The sequence below is a fragment of the Pistacia vera genome, unplaced genomic scaffold (assembly GCF_008641045.1).
Source record: "Pistacia vera cultivar Batoury unplaced genomic scaffold, PisVer_v2 Contig195, whole genome shotgun sequence".
NCBI classification, from domain to species: Eukaryota; Viridiplantae; Streptophyta; class Magnoliopsida; order Sapindales; family Anacardiaceae; genus Pistacia; species Pistacia vera.
This window is the reverse complement of record NW_022195996.1, coordinates 1,003,085-1,020,519: the sequence shown is the minus strand read 5'-3', so window position 1 is coordinate 1,020,519 and position 17,435 is coordinate 1,003,085. Positions and strand designations below refer to the sequence as shown.

The 17,435-nt window shown below is 36.7% G+C and overlaps 3 protein-coding genes and 1 pseudogene across 12 annotated transcripts; 1 reads left to right on the top strand and 3 right to left on the bottom strand.

Annotated features, from left to right (window-relative positions):
* Positions 1 to 2,228: 2,228 nt before the first annotated feature.
* On the bottom strand, positions 2,229 to 4,543 carry LOC116127794 (dehydrodolichyl diphosphate synthase 6-like). Of its 6 annotated transcripts, none has more exons than XM_031413452.1 (3): positions 4,274 to 4,516; positions 3,861 to 4,004; positions 2,229 to 3,775 (listed from the first exon to the last, which is right to left on the bottom strand). In XM_031413452.1, exon 3 carries the CDS (start codon positions 3,725 to 3,727, stop codon positions 2,651 to 2,653), a length of 1,077 nt encoding a protein of 358 aa, XP_031269312.1. In that variant the 5' UTR covers positions 3,728 to 3,775; positions 3,861 to 4,004; positions 4,274 to 4,516; the 3' UTR covers positions 2,229 to 2,650. The 6 variants fall into 6 exon arrangements, with proteins under 6 accessions (XP_031269312.1, XP_031269311.1, XP_031269314.1 ...); XM_031413451.1 differs by having other exon boundaries at positions 2,229 to 3,760; XM_031413454.1 differs by having other exon boundaries at positions 2,229 to 3,760; positions 3,879 to 4,004.
* Positions 4,544 to 7,026: 2,483 nt separating this feature from the next.
* On the bottom strand, positions 7,027 to 10,879 carry LOC116127793 (probable serine/threonine-protein kinase PIX13). Its single transcript, XM_031413449.1, has 6 exons — positions 10,743 to 10,879; positions 10,281 to 10,621; positions 9,725 to 9,860; positions 9,474 to 9,616; positions 7,986 to 8,109; positions 7,027 to 7,794 (listed from the first exon to the last, which is right to left on the bottom strand). The coding sequence occupies exons 1-6, from the start codon at positions 10,825 to 10,827 to the stop codon at positions 7,376 to 7,378; spliced, it is 1,248 nt and encodes a 415-aa protein (XP_031269309.1). The 5' UTR covers positions 10,828 to 10,879; the 3' UTR covers positions 7,027 to 7,375.
* Positions 8,370 to 9,149, top strand: LOC116127795 (annotated as a pseudogene).
* Positions 10,880 to 13,216: 2,337 nt separating the features above from the next.
* Positions 13,217 to 17,207, bottom strand: LOC116127818 (protein RKD5). Of its 5 annotated transcripts, none has more exons than XR_004127644.1 (6): positions 15,929 to 16,202; positions 15,537 to 15,786; positions 14,649 to 14,896; positions 14,220 to 14,440; positions 13,501 to 13,769; positions 13,217 to 13,304 (listed from the first exon to the last, which is right to left on the bottom strand). XR_004127644.1 is itself a non-coding variant. In XM_031413485.1 (6 exons), exons 3-6 carry the CDS (start codon positions 15,686 to 15,688, stop codon positions 13,578 to 13,580), a joined length of 813 nt encoding a protein of 270 aa, XP_031269345.1. In that variant the 5' UTR covers positions 15,689 to 15,786; positions 15,929 to 15,977; positions 16,558 to 17,207; the 3' UTR covers positions 13,336 to 13,577. The 5 variants fall into 5 exon arrangements, 4 of the variants coding, with proteins under 4 accessions (XP_031269344.1, XP_031269343.1, XP_031269342.1 ...); XM_031413485.1 differs by lacking the exon at positions 13,217 to 13,304 and adding an exon at positions 16,558 to 17,207 and having other exon boundaries at positions 13,336 to 13,769; positions 15,929 to 15,977; XM_031413484.1 differs by lacking the exon at positions 13,217 to 13,304 and having other exon boundaries at positions 13,331 to 13,769; positions 14,649 to 14,830.
* Between the last annotated feature and the right edge of the window lie 228 nt (positions 17,208 to 17,435).

Here is a 17,435-nt window from a genome sequence, read left to right as displayed (position 1 = left end):
CTCAGATCAAGTGGCCAGATTGGGCGCTTAGATAACTCTAATCTTCAGCTTAAGATCACGTGGTTAGATCGCGTGCTCAAATCTCTCAGATTAGAAAGAGCTCACTAGCTCTCTAACTCTCTAGCTCTCAAGCTCCCAAGCTCTCCAAGCTTTCTGATTGAGCAATGCTTTCAGATCAAGCTCTCTATGCTTTCAGATCAAACTCTTCATGCTTTCTGATCGACCTATGCTCTCAGATCAAGCTCTCCAAGCTTTGTGATCGAACAATGCTCTCAGATCAAGCTCTTCATGTTTTCTGAACGAGCTATGCTCTCAGATCAAGCTCCTCATGCTTTCTGATCGAGCAATGCTCTCAGATCAAGCTATGATCTCAGATCAAGCTATGCTCTCAGATCAAACTCGACAAGCTTTTTGATCAAACAATGCTCTCAGATCAAGCTCTCTAGGCTTTCTGATCGAGTCATGCTCTCATATCAAGCTCTCCATGCCTTTTGATCAAGTCATGCTCCCAGATCAAGCTTTCCATGTTTTCTGATCAAGCCATGCTCTTCGATCAAGCTCTCCATACTTTCTGATTGAGCCATGCTCTCAGATCAAGCTCTCCAAGCTTTCTGATTGAGCAATGCTCTCAAATCAAGCTCTCAATGCTTTCTGATTGAGCAATACTCTCAGATTAAGCTCTCCATGCTTTTTTATTGAGTCATGCTCGATCAGAAAGCAGATCAAGCTCTCCATGCTTTCTGATCGAGCAATGCTCTAAGATCAAGCTCTCTATGCTTTTTGATCGAACCATGCTCTCAAATTAAGCTCTCCATGCTTTTAGATCAAGCAATGCTCTTAGATCAAGCTCTCTATGCTTTCTGATCGGGCTATGCTCTTAGATCAAGCTCTCCATGCTTTCTGATCGAGCAATGCTCTTAGATCAAGCTCTCCATGCTTTTTGATCGAGCAATGCTCTTTGCTCAATCAGATCAAGCTCTCCATGTTTTCTTATCAAGCTATGCTCTCAGATTAAGCTCTCCAAGCTTTCTAATCGAGCAATGCTCTCAGATCAAGCTCTCCATGCTTTCTGATCGAGCTATGCTCTCAGATCAGGCCCTCCATACTTTCTGATTGAGCAATGATCTTAGATCAAACGCTCTATGCTTTCTGATCGAGTTATGCTCTCAGATCAAGTTCTCCATGTTTTTTTATCGAGCTATACTCTCAGATCAAGCTCTTCATGTTTTCTAATCAAGCTATGCTCTCAGATCAAGCTCTCCATGTTTTCTAATCAAGCTATGCTCTCAGATCAAGCTCTCCATACTTTTTGATCGAGCTATACTCTCAGATCAAGCTCTCTGCGCTTTCTAATCAACCTCCTTGCACTCTCAGATCGAGCTCCTTATGCTCTCTGATCGAGCTCCCTATGCTCTCAGATCGAGCTCCCTATGCTCTCAGATTAAGCTTTTTATGCTCTCTGATTAATCTCATAAGCTCGCTCATTCGCTTGAGATCACGTGTTCAAGATCTCTCAGATCTCTTAGATCACAGCAAGCATAATTCAAGTTCTTCAGTTTGAGACTGCAACCTATAGTGCGACAACCATCCAGATCAAAGACATGAGTTTTAGAAGCGCGATTACGCACTCAAAAAACTGGGGGGCTATTGTTGTGCAGTCAATCCAGAAAGGATAATTCCCTATTAGGAGAAAAGATATTTAGATTGACTCAATTCGGAAGGAAGATATTTAGATTGACTTAGATTTCAACTAAGGTAGCCGAAAATCATGCAACTTCCTAATCCTACGTATTTGAATCTTATCTCAACTCTATCATGTAAATGGATGCTATGGAAACCCATCATAACTTTTTTTCAAGAGGGCTAGGCAATTGTTCTGAGAAAATTTTCCTAACAATTATACTAATATTTGTAAACTCTAAAAAACAATAAAATAACAGTGGACGTAGGCTCAAGTTCTAACTTGTCGAACCATTTTAAAATTTTTTCTGTCATTTACTTTATTATATTTATTATTCATCTACTACTGATTATCTATAATCACACGCACATCTATTTCAGTTCCAACACGGTCAATCGAAATTCTCTGGTTGATGTAGATTTTTGTATCAAAACCTTTAAAGCTTGGTGTTAAAGTGGCACAACATTTTGATACAAAAGGAGTGAAACTCATAAAAGTATTCTAAATTTTCAAAAACAACTGCAATAGAACTCTAAGCATACAAACTGGATTTTGATACAAAAGGAGTAGAACTCGAAAAGTATTCTATAAATTTTCAAAAACAATTACAATAGCAGAACTCTAAGCATACAAACTTCAAACTTCTACGTGAGAAAATTGGCATGCTTAATCCAACTGCTTTATCTTATATTTTTTCTTCATAATTTAAAATCTACAGATAAATGTATTTTCATATATATTACTTAATCTGACCTGATTCCTACATAGGAGCTTATGCCAGTATATGATAAGCCACCAAAATATTTTATTGCCCGGACATGAAGTGCGAAGACACTGTAACTCTGGAAGTGCATTCCAACACTACAGGTACTAGGCTTCCAGTTGAAATAGAGAAATAATACTGTCACCCAATGCACACCTTGCCATAATCTATTAGAGAAATTATTGTTTTTTGCGGGGTAAAAATTGTTATGATTGCTTTTTCTTCTTCTCTAAGTATGCGTGGTTTCTTTGGAAGTTTAGCACTGCCCACACCAAGTGTGACAAACCAATCTCCGGCCACAATGCAGCTGGAGAATACAGTAGGCAATTACTGGTTTGCCAGAGAAGGAAATTGCTCAGTCGGGCCTCACCAGAACTTCGCAAAAGGATGTCAGGATCAGGAGCTACAGCCATGTACATGTGCTTCTCGATATCTACCAGATTTATTACACAATGCTGCCTTTGCATCTTCTCTCTCTCTTCAATTTCATCAACCAAACCATTGCCAATTCTAACCTTCGATGCTTGAGCTTCATCTTGATCATCACATAATTTTTCACCAGTACAATCAATTGCAACATTAATCTTATTAGTGCCATCAATTCCTTCAATCACACCATTGCAAGCTCCAGTTGCCTTTGGAGTTTGAGATCCATCCAATCTATCTTTGTAGGATTCCACAACATTAGGAACGACATTAGAAGTTTTACGTTCATTCAAAGCTTCAATTTCATCCCTTTTATGCTTACAAGACTCTTGAACTGCATGCACTATCTCATCACCTGAAGTATATGCTACACAGACTAAAAGCACCACCTTGCTGTTCTTTTCAGTAGCCCTCATCACCTTCTCTGCTGCAACCCTGACAGGCTCACTCAAAAGTTTTAACTTACCTATAAAATGCACTTTAATGCCATACCGGTTCACAATACTTTCTTCCTTGAGCATTGCCTGCATCTTCTCCAGCATTAGATCCATCAAGTCATGAACCTCATCAGGTTTTCTTTTAAAATTTTCAATGCTAAAGGCATAGATTGTCACATATTTCACCCCTAATTCATAGCAATACTTGAGTAAAGACATGAGAGATGAATACCCAGCTCTATGGCCAGCCCCTTCTTCCAGATTACACTTCTTAGCATACCTTCGATTTCCATCCATGATAAAGGCAAAATGATTCGGAATAGGACCCACAGAAAGAACACGGAACAAGCATCTTCTCAAGAAAGTATTCAGACCACTAAACAGCTGATTTGCAGTACCACCATCATCATATTTTTCCATTTTAAAACCCTTAACCGCTATCTTCTAAGCAACCTGTTTCAGAGAAAACTAATGATCAATTGACATTGGTACCAAATTACTATCTATCAACATGTATAGAGAGCAGAAAAAGAATGATGATTAGAAACCAAACCCCATTGAGAGCAATAACTAATATAATGTCTGTCCTATTCCGTAGCATCAAAAACTCTAGCCAGTAGCCCATCGACGAGCCATAGACAAAGGAGTCATATCACACATGCATACAATTTGATTCTGTCGTAACATGCGGATTGATCTATCTCATAAATATTACATGATCATAGAGAAAATAAAAGTGAAAGTTAACACATGCAATTAAAGTTAGTGTAAACTAAGGCTAATATGACTGAAGCAAAAAAATACCCATCAAAGAAATAGCAACAACGACTAACAACTCCTGCAAAGTCATTCAATTTAATCAAGGGAAGCTAAACAAATCCATTCACTGCAGCATTTTAACAAACACAAGTGAGGGCTTGAAAAGACTACATAAATAAACCCAGAAAACAAAAACCAGAAACTCACAGAGGAATATAATATCGATGGCCGTTGATTCTTAGATTCAAATAAAGATCAAGATGCTGAAGAGCATCCGAATCAGCGTTAATCTTTGGTCAGACAGTTCAATAATGAAGGCTGAACACCACTGAAGAATAAGAGAATAAACTAAACACAAAAAGCATAAACAAAATAGATAAAGACAAAACACTTGTTTAACGAACAGAGGAACCGGTTCAGACTTAAACAAATAGAAAAAACGATTAAGCATGCGCATTACGAGTAATTTAATACCGGCGGCTCTGTGGTGGCGGGAAAGAAAAGGTATTATTTCATGGGCCCAATTTAAATGGGCCTTCCTAAATTTCTAGGTCCGCGCACTTTTCGCACTACTATTACTAGGCTTATTAGTGGTAATCGATCGGTGAGCGTTGTAGCTTTGAACAAAGGGACTCGATAATACAACTAGAGTGGTGCTATGGGTACTAATGGATGGGTACTAATCTGTGTACTAACTAAAGCATAGTACCCGTATTATGCGCATAGTACGGGTACTATGCTTTAGTTAGTACACAAATTAGTACCCATCCATTAGTACCCAAAGTATTATTCATACAACTATCCAATCATGTGGCGCGTGGGTGTCACTACGTCAGACACACGCAAACTGATGTGACACGCACGTATTGGAGGGTTGCATAGTTGTACGTGGTAAAGTAGATTTTTTTATGCTATTATTTTTATTTTATTTTTTCGGGAAATTATTTCGTTTTAAATTATATTATTGAAATTTTAGAAGAGTAATGAACTATTTGTAAATTATTTATTAATTACCCTTATAAAAATTTTACACAAAAGAGCAATGTTTTTAAAACCTAACGCAGTCCAACCCAGTCTGGTCAATTGAACCGGTTCAACCAGGACTTTAGGCCTTCATTAGGTCGAGTTAGCAATTTTCTGATTTATCGAAAACCCTAGAAATTGAGACGGTGATTGGCAAACAATTGAAGGTCAGGATGTTGGGACTTTTGATAAGGAATAGCTGGTAAGTGCAATGGTGGTGACAGAGGTGATTTCTGGTAAGTGAATCGATCAAAAATCAAAGAAAAATTCGTGGGGACAACAACCGACTTTTGCCCGTGATTGGCAAGGCGAACGGGGATGGTGTGAGATGGTTTTGGTCAAGAGGCTGAGAGAAGTATTTTCATGGTGATGGGGAGGGTTGTTGACGCCGACGGTGGTGAGATATGGCCTGGGTTGTTAACTCCTACAATGGCAAGATTTAGTCGAAATCGAATCGATTTCGGCTATGAGGAATGGCTTAGTGGATGATTGGGATTGCATTTGGTGTGTCATCGCCGCCAACCAATCGACCGCCGATTTATATTTGAGGTGTGATTGCTAAATTTAAGACCTATAAAGTCTTCCTTGTAATTTTCAATGGTGTAATTGCTGAATTTTAAATTTTTGACCACCGGATTTGACTGGCTTGTCAAATCGATCAACCTTGGACTCGATAACTTTGCCCCCAGGTTGGTTATTAAAATATTGCCAAAGACCACTAAAAATTACAATTTAGTCTAATAATGAAGATAATAGTTCTATGAGTACTACTACACACATAACATTTTTTCACAAATTTTCTCTCACAACTCCGACGTGACAGCTTACAATTGATCAACTGTAATTTATTAAGTGGGTCTTATTGTAAACTGACTAATTACAAGCTGTCACGTTGAAAATGTAAGAAAAAATTTGTGAAAAAAGTTATGAATGTAGTATTATTCTAGTTCTATACATAATTTTCAGTGATGTATAGAGCTATCAATAACTATTATCTTCATTAGTAGAAATGAGAACAATAAATACGCATTTAATTTGTTTTCCTTTAGAAATGGACCACAACATTATTTGAAGTTGCCAATGTTGAAAGTCAAGAAAAATATTAATCAACAGTATTATTACATAAAGCCCCTCAAATAATCAGTTAACTTTTCACACTCATTATTATTGAAAAGTAGTATATAAAACCCTCTGATACTATCAAAATCACCCTATAATTATTAAAACCCCAAATAAAAGCCTCTGATAAGGAGCATGCCATAATAATCCATATTAATACATCAAACAACAGATGAGAAGTTGCCAGTATTGAATATGAGCAGAATTAATACACAAAACAACAATGAAAAATCAAACTCCATCAGTAGAGATATTCACCCTTGTGAAAATTGATCTCAACAAGAAAGATAACAATCAAAATCCCAGCATAGAAAGTCATTTCAAAGCCCCTTCCCAACAATTAAACAACTGATAAATTGCCCTATAAACGATCTAAAAACAGCGCTACAAGCAGCATCACTCGAGTTTCCTTTCGAGATCACAACGCACAAGTATTTGATTTTCATCCATGGATACAAAAGAAGTTGCCAAGTAATAGTATAACTTGTTAAGTTCTCGTCTCACCTAAAAGCTTAAGCTTATCAGTGAACACTTAACATATTACATATATTAAACTAATAGGCCTTCTCACGTCAAACTTGGATTTTTTTTCATTTTCTTTATCCAGTTTGTATGTGGGGATTCGAACTTGAAACCTTCGGCTCTGATACCATGTTAAGTTGTCATCTTACCTAAAAGTTTAAGCTTGTAGATGAAAACTCAATATATTACATATATTAAACCAATATAACTTTTGGCGATAATGCCAATTTGACACAGCCTAGTCATAATATCAGTATTCAGTAACATTAGCAAAGGAGAGTTTTGAGACTATTAGGTTTATGAATGGCCCAGATTTAAGTAAAGACATTCAAATTTTTGACATAACGTATATACACACACACATGGATTACTCAACTTTTCAGCCTGTGTGCTGCACAAATAAGAAATGCAGATAAAACTGAACAATTGAGATTTCTCCAGAACCTTCACATTTACATCAGACAATAAATTTTCTGGTTTTACTACATAATCTCAGGGAGCACACATGCTTTTGTAATAGACAGCTAAAAGAATGAAGGTTGATAAAGTAACAACTTATAGAAGAGAAAAGGCATACATGCTTTTGTCCCAATGTAAAATTTTGGGTTTTGTCTTGTTACCTTTACGTGTGATTCATTTTCGAGCTCATGTTTTGACACGGTGCTTTGAGTGAAGGGGTGAACGAAGATGAGAAGGTGGTTGAGCACCGTGTTTAGTAGTAGGACGTGAAGAGCTAAACACTTTCTTTGGCTTTTCCTTAATTGCTTCAAAACGTTCCAAAGTTTCCACAACTTCTTTCATGGAGGGACGGTGTTTAGGATCTGCCTCTAGGCATTTTAGAGCAAGCTGTGCTGCCTGTTGTGCTGCCTTGGTTGAGTATTGGCCCTCTATCCGTGCATCCATTATGGTTTTCAGCTTCTTTTTCTGAGAGAGCATTGGCTTCATCCACTCAACCAAATTTTGCTCTCCAGTGGGGCGTTTTGTATCAAGTGCCCTTAAACCCGTCAACATTTCGAGCAGCACAACTCCAAAGCCATATACATCACTCTTAACATACAAATGACCTGTTGCATAATGATGAAATCCCCAGTTAATCAATTTATTTAACCAAAAAGAGTTAGATTCTTCCTAATTTTTCACAAGTAACTCAGAATGGTCCACTTAAACACCTGAAACAAACATAAATATCCAAAATTCTTAAACATATATCTTGAACAGTGTATAGTATTTCCAAATTATATAGAGATATAATTACCCGTTGCAATATATTCTGGAGCAGCATAACCATATGTGCCCATAACCCTCGTTGTGACATGGGACTCTCCACCAGCAGGCCCCAATTTCGCCAAGCCAAAATCTGATATTTTCGCATTGTAGTTCTGTTAAAGAAAACAACACAAGGAAAGAATACCCAATGTTGTTAGAATACTTATATAAGGAAAGATTATCTAATGAATACATGCATATATTCTGTAAAGCAACAGATCATTGATTCTTTTCCTCCCGTCATAAGACTAAAGGAAGACGCCACAAAAAAATTGTCAACAACAAGATATCAAGCTACTCTTGATTCGACACCTCACACAAAGCCAGAGAACCAGCAGCTGCAGCAAGGCCGCAGCTTCAACTTTCTCAAAAAATGGCTAGCGGATTTAAGAAACACTTGAAGAGGCTAAATGTCCCCAAGCATTGGATGCTTGACAAGCTTGGTGGTGCATTCGCACCCAAGCCATCATCTGAACCCACAAGTCCAGGAAATGCTTGCCATTGATCCTTATCCAGCAAAACAGGTTGAAGTATGCTTTGACATACCGTGAAGTTATTGCCATCCTCATGCAACGACATGTTCTTGTTGATGGCAAGGTTAGGACAGATAAGAACTATCCTGCTGGATTCATGGATGTAGAGTCTATTCCCAAGACAAATGAGAACTTCCGACTCCTTTATGACACGAATGGTTGCTTCCGTCTTCACTCTCTCAGGGATGACGAGCCAAAGTTTAAGCTTTGCAAAGTCAGATCTGTTCAATTTGGACAGAAAGGCATCCCATACCTTAATACCTATGATGGACGTACCATCCACTACCCTGACCCACTCATCAAGGCTAATGACACCATCAAGCTTGACCTAGAGACCCAAAAGATCACAGACTTTATCAAGTTTGATGTTGGGAATGTTGTCATGGTTACTGGGGAAAGGAACAGAGGTTGTGTTCGAGTAATCAAGAACAGGGAGAAGCATAAGGGCAGCTTTGAGACCATCCATATTCAGGATGCCACTAGTCATGAGTTTGCAACTCGTTTGGCAATGTGTTCACCATTGGTAAGGGAACAAAGCCAAGGGTATCAAGTTGTCTATCATTGAGGAGGCTAGGAAGAGGCAGGCTGCCAAGCTGCTGTTCATTTACATTAGTTACTGTTTGGTGGATATTATTTTCGTATGACTTGATCTTTTATCTAAGCAGTTGTATGAATCTTTTAAATCATTTTTGGTTAAAAAAAAAAAGAGCTACTTCTGATTCAGAATATGTTATAATCTAGTCTGCATTTCAATCAAACCCTATTTCCAAGCTAAAATAATAAATAAATAAATAAAGAAGGGAAAAATGAAATCTAGAATTGAAACTGTCATATCATTCTCAAATATCTATCATATTTCAAATTATATTGCACTAATTCTATGTTTTTACTTTTAACACTAAAATAGACTTAGATAAAAGGGCAAGAGTCAGATCAAAAGCAACCCCATCAAGCAGTATATTTGAGGCCTTGAAGTCTCGGTAAATGACTTTCTTCTCTGAAGCATGTAGAAAAGCCAGTCCTTGAGCTGCTCCGATGGCAATTTTAAGCCGAATATCCCAAGATAGTGGTTCAATGGAGGGATTTCCTGCACAACAAAGCAATCCAACAATCAATACCCAAATTCATGAATGCACATTTTTTTCTTTTTTTATTTTTTTAGCTAACTTTGTGTTTAATTTGCTTAACCTCTTACTTCTGAAAAGATGATTTTCCAAACTTCCCTTCTGCATGAACTCGTACACAAGGAGCAGCTCTTTATCCTCCCAACAGTATCCCAATAGCTTGACAAGGTTGGGATGAGAAAGTCTTCCCAGAAAGTTAACCTCTGACTGCATAAAAGAAAATAAATTACATTATCATCAAATTAAGGAGCATATTTAGAACATGTTATTCAAAGAACGCTTCTTAAACCAATTTTTATGTCTAATCTAGTTTGGAGAGTGCCACTGGCCTTGCATTATACAGATCAATTAAAGGCAGCAAATATTCTTAAAAGTAATTAACATTAAGCAAACACATATCACAATTATCAGCCTTGGAATTTTAGCAATGCAGCCAAGTAATGCTTTGTGGGACCAGCAGCCTTTATCTAAAGCCCAATCACAGTGGGAAATGATTGAAGGTTGTTGCCAACAATACCAGCACTTCTTTTTTTTCTTTTCTTTACTTTGAATTCTTTCTGAAATTCTTCGAAATTCTAAATGTGGGTGATTAAAAAAAAAACAAATTTTAAAATTCAAGATGAATACCTGCCATTCTTGATACCCTTGCATACTTTCTGGGTTCAATTTCTTGATGGCAACCACCATTCCAATACCACTTTTAGAAGGAGCTAATGTCTTCTCATCTATCCAACCTTTGAAAACTTTCCCAAAACCACCTTCCCCTAACAAAGTATCAGACTTGAAGTTCTTAGTTGCAACCTTCAAATCTGCAAAACTGAACACTTTCAAGTTTGGCGTCTCCAAAATTTGCCCATTTGCACTTGCCTCCTCTCCACCTTCACTAACAGCCTCAGAAAATTGACTTTTGCCTGCACTACTACTAGTGACTGATATCTCTGTAGTGTGGCTATAATTATTTGACAGACCTAACAGAATTCCAAAAAGACTGAGTTAATAAACCATTCCATCAAAGAATAAATAAAAACTCGAACCAATCTAACTAAACAAAACTATAATTTTAAGATATTCAATCATAAATTCAACAACCTGGGGTTGTAGGATTGTTGATGGAGGTGTTACTAGGAGTAGTAGGATTAGCCTCTTTGGAAAAAGATCCCCAGCAATTACCCATGTCAAACTAGAGCTGCTTTTGAAAGATATTTGAAGAACAAAAGCAGCATAATTTAGAGAGAATTTGTGTGTTGTGTTGTGTTGAGGCGTAATATAAGGTTGAGGTCAAAGCTTGGAAAGATCAGCCAAAGAGGCTAAGAGGAGGCTAAGATGAAAAGTAGAAAAATGGAAAGGGGATTTTAAAGCCTTCTTTTTGGACAATAGACTACAGTACTTTCTTGTTTAGACACTTAATTTCCTTGAGTTTACCATGTACCCACTTTCCTGTTTCATAATTTGTCCTGTCTTGTGTTCTCTTGTCCAATTTTTAATTTTTTATACACAAAAATGTTAACAACTACAACCTTTTGCGTTTAAAGACCAACGAATTTCCTGTAGCAGTCAACTGCCGTGTCTCTCGGAGCTTTTAAATGTGTCCTTGTCACCTTGTGAACATTAAGCATAGAGCCTTGAATACTATTCAACTAATCCATTATTTATTTACTCCTTTCATTAATAAAACATATGAAAATTTCTAAGCTTTGAGTTTCATGGACGAAAACCAAAAACAAAACTGTTAAAAATGAAGAATCTTTTTGTGAAACTTAAAACAAACAACACTACGTTGTAATTCTGAAGGAATTTTTATAAACTAATATGGAACCCATTAGTTTATTTTGATTCATGGTTCCAATTTTTGTCAAACAGCATGCTAGATGAAGCTGGATTGACAGCTATTGATGATGGTTACCTGCCATTAAACAAATAAATAATTTTCTTTGTATAGTTTAATGGAGGAGAGAAGGAGATGGGGTCTACTAAATTGAAGAAAGTCAAACAACCGTGGCTCCTTTACAGGTTCAATGGAAACGTGATTAGCAAGTGCAAAATGTTGCTGACTGTGAGCCTAGGTTAAGCAGTTGCATGGCAACTTCAAACTCAGTACATCAATGTCAAATTTTTCTGGGTTTACATTTGCATTAGTCAGAGGCCTCGTTTGAGCTTTCTCGTGGAAGATTTTCTCCTTCCTTATCAGCACCATGGAAGCTTCCCGTTCCTGTTTTAGAAGTAAAACTTGTAGAGGGTTAACTTGAAAATGTTGTACAACTCTTTTGTAGCGTATTGAAATAGATTAGAAAGTGTAGGAACATAAGATCCTTTCAATATTCTCTGAAATCTCTTTTTATTTTCCTACATTTCCCACATGGTTACGAATCACTTCAAATCTAAGGAAATCAATAAAGATCCTCTTGTATCTTTATTGATTTGAATATACATTCTAACATTCTATATTCAATAAGGCTGACATTGGATCCGTGGAATACTGGTCAATTTAATTAATTTCTTAATTGCAACTGGGTTGACTTGAGAATGTTAAATGCCAACATTAAGGAACTATTTTGATAGATAAATTGAGAACCCACAACTTGAAGTTGAGATAAGATCTGTAATTTGACACAAAATATTAAAGATATCAACTATATCATATGAAAATATCAGTATATTAAGTGGGAATGTGTTATTATTTACTTAAACGTAGATTGGAAATGGTTAAATAAAGCTTCACATGGTGTCATGCGCTGTAAGTTTCACACCTAAAAGGCTAATCAATTAATTGAAAGGACTCTCTCCTTATAAGTCCAAGATCTCTCCAATGCACTTTCAATGTGGGATAATGACATTCTCCTCTACCTAATCTTGTGATGCTAGTAAGGCCCTTTACTTACTCGTCTATCTCACTCTCGAGTGAACTCATTATCACACGTGGAGATTGGGTCTGTTCTGATACCATTACCACAGACTGAAAGTTTCACATACAAAAGGCTAACTCATTAGGTGGAAGAACTCCTCCTTATAAGTCTAAGATCTTTTAAATGCGCTTCCAATATAGGATCCGTGACCATGGACAACCCAGTCTTGTTCATTTTGGTTTCTCATTTTAATATCATTTTGGTTAACCAAAATAATATTAAAATGAGAAAACTAATTCTACCATAGAGCTGAATAGCTTGCAATCTCATTTGGGTGGATCGTGTAATAATAAAGATATTGACCCTTCCACCAGTCTATTAAATGCTTCTAAGAAATGAAACCAAGTTGTGCACCTCAAGTTGACCTCTGTAATGTATAATTCAAAATGGTGCTCCTTCCATTTTGTCCTAACAAGCACCAATTTATAGAAGTCTTACCTACTTATTGACTTCAACAAAAGAGCAAAAAGGGTTTCGAAACAGGTGTTGAGGGTCCCAACTCCCAAGTCACCACGCTGAGATAAAAGAAGACCAGCAGACGCAAGTGAAAGAAGCATTCATACTTGGAAGAGAACTGCACAGCACCATTCTGTAAATATACAAGCAGTTTTCATGATGTCACATGATTCTTCTAAAATGGGGTAGATCCGTAGATATGTTGATGGACATAATTTATGCGCATGAATGTGATCCACGTTTAGCTGGAGAGAAACACTTAGACCAGGCTCAACCAAACTGCTGCTCAACCCTGAATGTGTTTCTGGCAGATTAAACCACCATTGATGACTAAAATTGAAGTATATGGGGCTCTAAAACATATAATCTCATTGATATGGAATCAACTCAGAGAACAATTCCAAAAATCCAGCTAGAAGCGCGATACAAGCCATATAATTTACCAATAGGTGAAGATTTGTACATATGGGAAAGTTTGGTGATCATACATGTCCTAAAAATGACAAGTTCTTCATCCTCTAATCTACGTCTTTTCACAGTTAATGTTGACTGAGAGAGACTGCGACTAGTCCTGCTTTTTTAGAAGTCTAGCTTTGTGCCTTCTCTTGAAAATGTCTTGCCTGAATTTCTTGGTTTCACTTTGTATCTCCATGAAGGGTTTCCTCTCTATGCTTTCCTTTTCTTCCTCCAACATTTGCCGCCTCTTTGCAACTGCCGTGGCTGCAGCCTGATCCTCTTGCTGATGTCGTCCCGCCTCCTGCATACATTTGTCAGTAAACAAGCATGACTATACATTTGACACCGGTATGAAAATTCTCTTTAAGCAGGCATTTCTGAGTTAGATATGTATGCATATGCTATCAATTTGTATACTGCAGTGCATGGCATTCAACAGTTTAGAGGTCTTAAAAAAAATTACAATATGATTCAGCAGCTGGAATATATTCTTTGGTTAAGCATTACATTCAAATATCAGCTATTTCAATTTGCTATGCTGAAACTTCGATATGGTCACAATAAAAATCATCTAGTCGATCTAAAGGTAGTTTGGATAATGGTGGGGCATGTATGATGTATCACATTTAAAAGTCCATTAAAATCCCTTTTTCAAAATGCAAAAGTGTAAGAAGCATATTAATTGAGTCAAGTCAAAAAGATATCATATGAAGGACAATTTAAACAACAATGGGAAAGAACAGAAAAAGACCTGGAGCTCATTAATTAGACCATCAAGGGATTTGATCTTCCTATGTGGCCAACGGGGAATACCAAATTCTCTGCACTTCTTCTTTAAAACCGTGAGGCCAACTTTCAAGTTTCTCGAAGCTTCTAGAATTGGAAGATCGAAGTATTTAACGAGATCTTCCAAAGCAATTCTAGCAATATCTTCAGAGGCTGCCCTTTTCTTCTTCACCACAATACCTGAAACTTTTTACCACATTTGTACAACATCATACTTATAGCATAAATACTTGAAAAGTACCCAAGTACAACTCTTTAATAGTTTTTAGAACTAGCAACACTACTATCTGCCAACAATTAAAAGAGCAACTAGCTTATTCATCAAACAAAACCAAGTAATTGATATGATTATAAAGAAAAAGCAGTTGGTTAACAAGAAAGCTTTGGGAAAGACCTGATGCACATTCTTCAGTTTCTTGACTCCCAGAATATTCGCTGGTTGTTGCTGAATTAGGAAGAGAATTAAGATCCTGATCAAACTCATGGGTACTTCTCTGAGACAGATGGCAATGCTCTTGGTTTGTTTCATCCATTGCCTGCTCTGTAAACTGTGACAACTCCAGATCTCCTGTTCTGCTGCTCAATTGAAAAATTATTTGGAGATCATTGGCCAGCTTTGGAATTGACTTAAGCTTCGAATTTCTGAATGTGAAAGAACTAGAAAAATTTAGCACTTTGCACACACATGTCAGCAATACTATTTGCATAAACGAGTCTAACAAACCAAAATCAGCACTAATACATTCCTCGAAACCTAAAACTACCATCATTTTAAACAAGGGTTTGTATAGATTCTTTGAAATGCTACTAAAAAGATACAATAAGTTCAATGTAGAAATCACATCCCAATGTAGACAGAAGTAATCATAACTACAAAAACTGAACCTTGAAACCCAGGACACCACATCAATGCTATATATATACACATACATACATATACGTATATCTACAAGGAAGCTATTTCACCCAAAAAAAAAAAAAAAATTGCAAGAAAACATAAAACGTCAGCCTTGAGAAAAAGGAATAGATATAACTATAAGTAATGCCTCCAGAGAGACAAATATATACTTCAAGCATAACTAGTTTCTGGGGATGAAAGATGGCTAGACAACAAAATGGGTTTTAATTGAAATGCATGATTCAAAGCACACCCATTTAGGGTATAATATTTAAACATAAACTCTCTGTAACCGAAATTCCAACTTTACAAATATAGATAAACAAATAGAAGCCTTTGCATGTCTTTATAACAGATTAATCATCAGCAAAAGACAAATGATACCTTGAAATTAATAGTACAGGAGGAATGTTAATCGAAGTAGGAGAAGAATCAGCATGAAATGCGAAAAGACAGAGCCACAAACCAATGACTCGGCCTTCAAACAGCTCAGAAACTTGAAATCCTCGCAATCTAAGAAGTGGGGTGGCAGCCATTTCAACATACGAACCTCTTTTCTTGAACAAAAACTCTCTCTCGACCTGTTTCTCTTTTCCGTCTTTCAATCGGTAGACATGCAAGCTCCTTATCAACTCTGCAAAGTAAGCACAACCCCAAGAAGGAAACACAATAAAAACCAAAACTTTGATGAAGAAACGATACAAATCTCAGTTTTTGATTAAAAAATACTAGTTTTGAAAAACAAACAAAAGTGTTTTTAACTGTTTTTGAGTTACCTTTGTTGATGGTGTTTTCAAAGACAAAGAGAGCAGAAATGGAAGGTTGCTGAATAGAATCCATGAGAAAGAAGAGATCATTATGATCAAATAATAAGCATTGAAATGAAAAACAATGGACTGAAGAAGAGAATGGAGAGTTTAGAAGAAGAACAACAACAACAACAAGAAGTGTGCATGATTTCTGTCTTCAAGCTGGTTTCACTTCCCATAGCCAAGCATAAATAAACAGATTGCTTTGTATTTTACCTTTTTTTTTTTTTTTTTATAATTTTTGCATTAAATTAAAATAATATCCATCAAGTAGTCAATGTAAATTGGACCAATTTGGTGAAACATGATGAGTAATTTCTTTTTCCTTTTTCTTAAATTAAGAACATTAATTAATTAAGTTTAATAAAAAAAACTATTGAGATTACCAAAAACTCCTCGTAAAAGTCTGGAAAACCCTTTATCAAGAAAATTCAATAGTTTAGAAATATGGTTAAACTTTTGGGAAATGAAATAATAAATTGTGAAGGCAGGAAAGGACCGAAGGACAAAAAGGGTAGTTTGGGGAATTAAATTTGAACAAACAAGAATCCGAGGATTAAATATTGTCTTGTACCGAAGTATTAACACTCTTTTACCTTTGGTCTCTTTCAGGCGTTCCAAATTCCAATAAAAGCCATCAGACAATTTATTTATTACTGACGATTCAGTTACCAGATTACCCCTATCAAACCTGTTCAAAAATTCTCCTTCTTGAGTTCTGATTTGCTGTCATTGACTTAATTGTGAGGGGTACTTTTGTCCAAATGCAAAACAATCTGTTCACGAAAGCCGTACCAACTACCTTCGGCGCATGTCTGAGAAGTGGCAAAGGAAGTTAAAGTTATGACTACATTTGACATCTATTTTACACAGAAATAACGAATGTGCCACTGGGCTGCTTGTTCGACCGGTATAGTGACGTAGGACGCTGTTTGACAGTTAGAAAACTGAAGCCCATGAGCCCTCCACTCTTTAAGAAGGGAGAAATAACAAAGGAAATTTGAGTCCTGATAATCATTGTTTTCGGCCCGGCCGGTTAGACGAAACCCGACCGGTGAGCATGGCCAGGAGAGTCTCAAAACCGGGGGAGTCATTTCACCCAGAGTTGGTTATGAGGAGGAAGAAGAAGATGAAGCAGCCGCTGCCCCCTGTGTTTTATTTGAGGATTTATTAACTTTTAAGGGCTAAATCATGCTGACATCAAACACCAGTCTGATCCACCAGTTCAACCACCCAACCGGAGACCCAATCCCTTTCCCGTGTTTCACCTCGGCTTGAGTTTTAAAACATTGCCGATAATAAGAATACAAACCATAAGTCTGACTATTCAACTAACAAATTTTCATCTTAGAACTATTATTGAGCGGTTTTTATCTTGTTCGTAGTTCAAGATTTTGTGGTATATTCATCTTATGTATGGTTTTCTAATGAAAATCATCTTCTGACCAACTCTTAATGGCTAGAAACTACAATA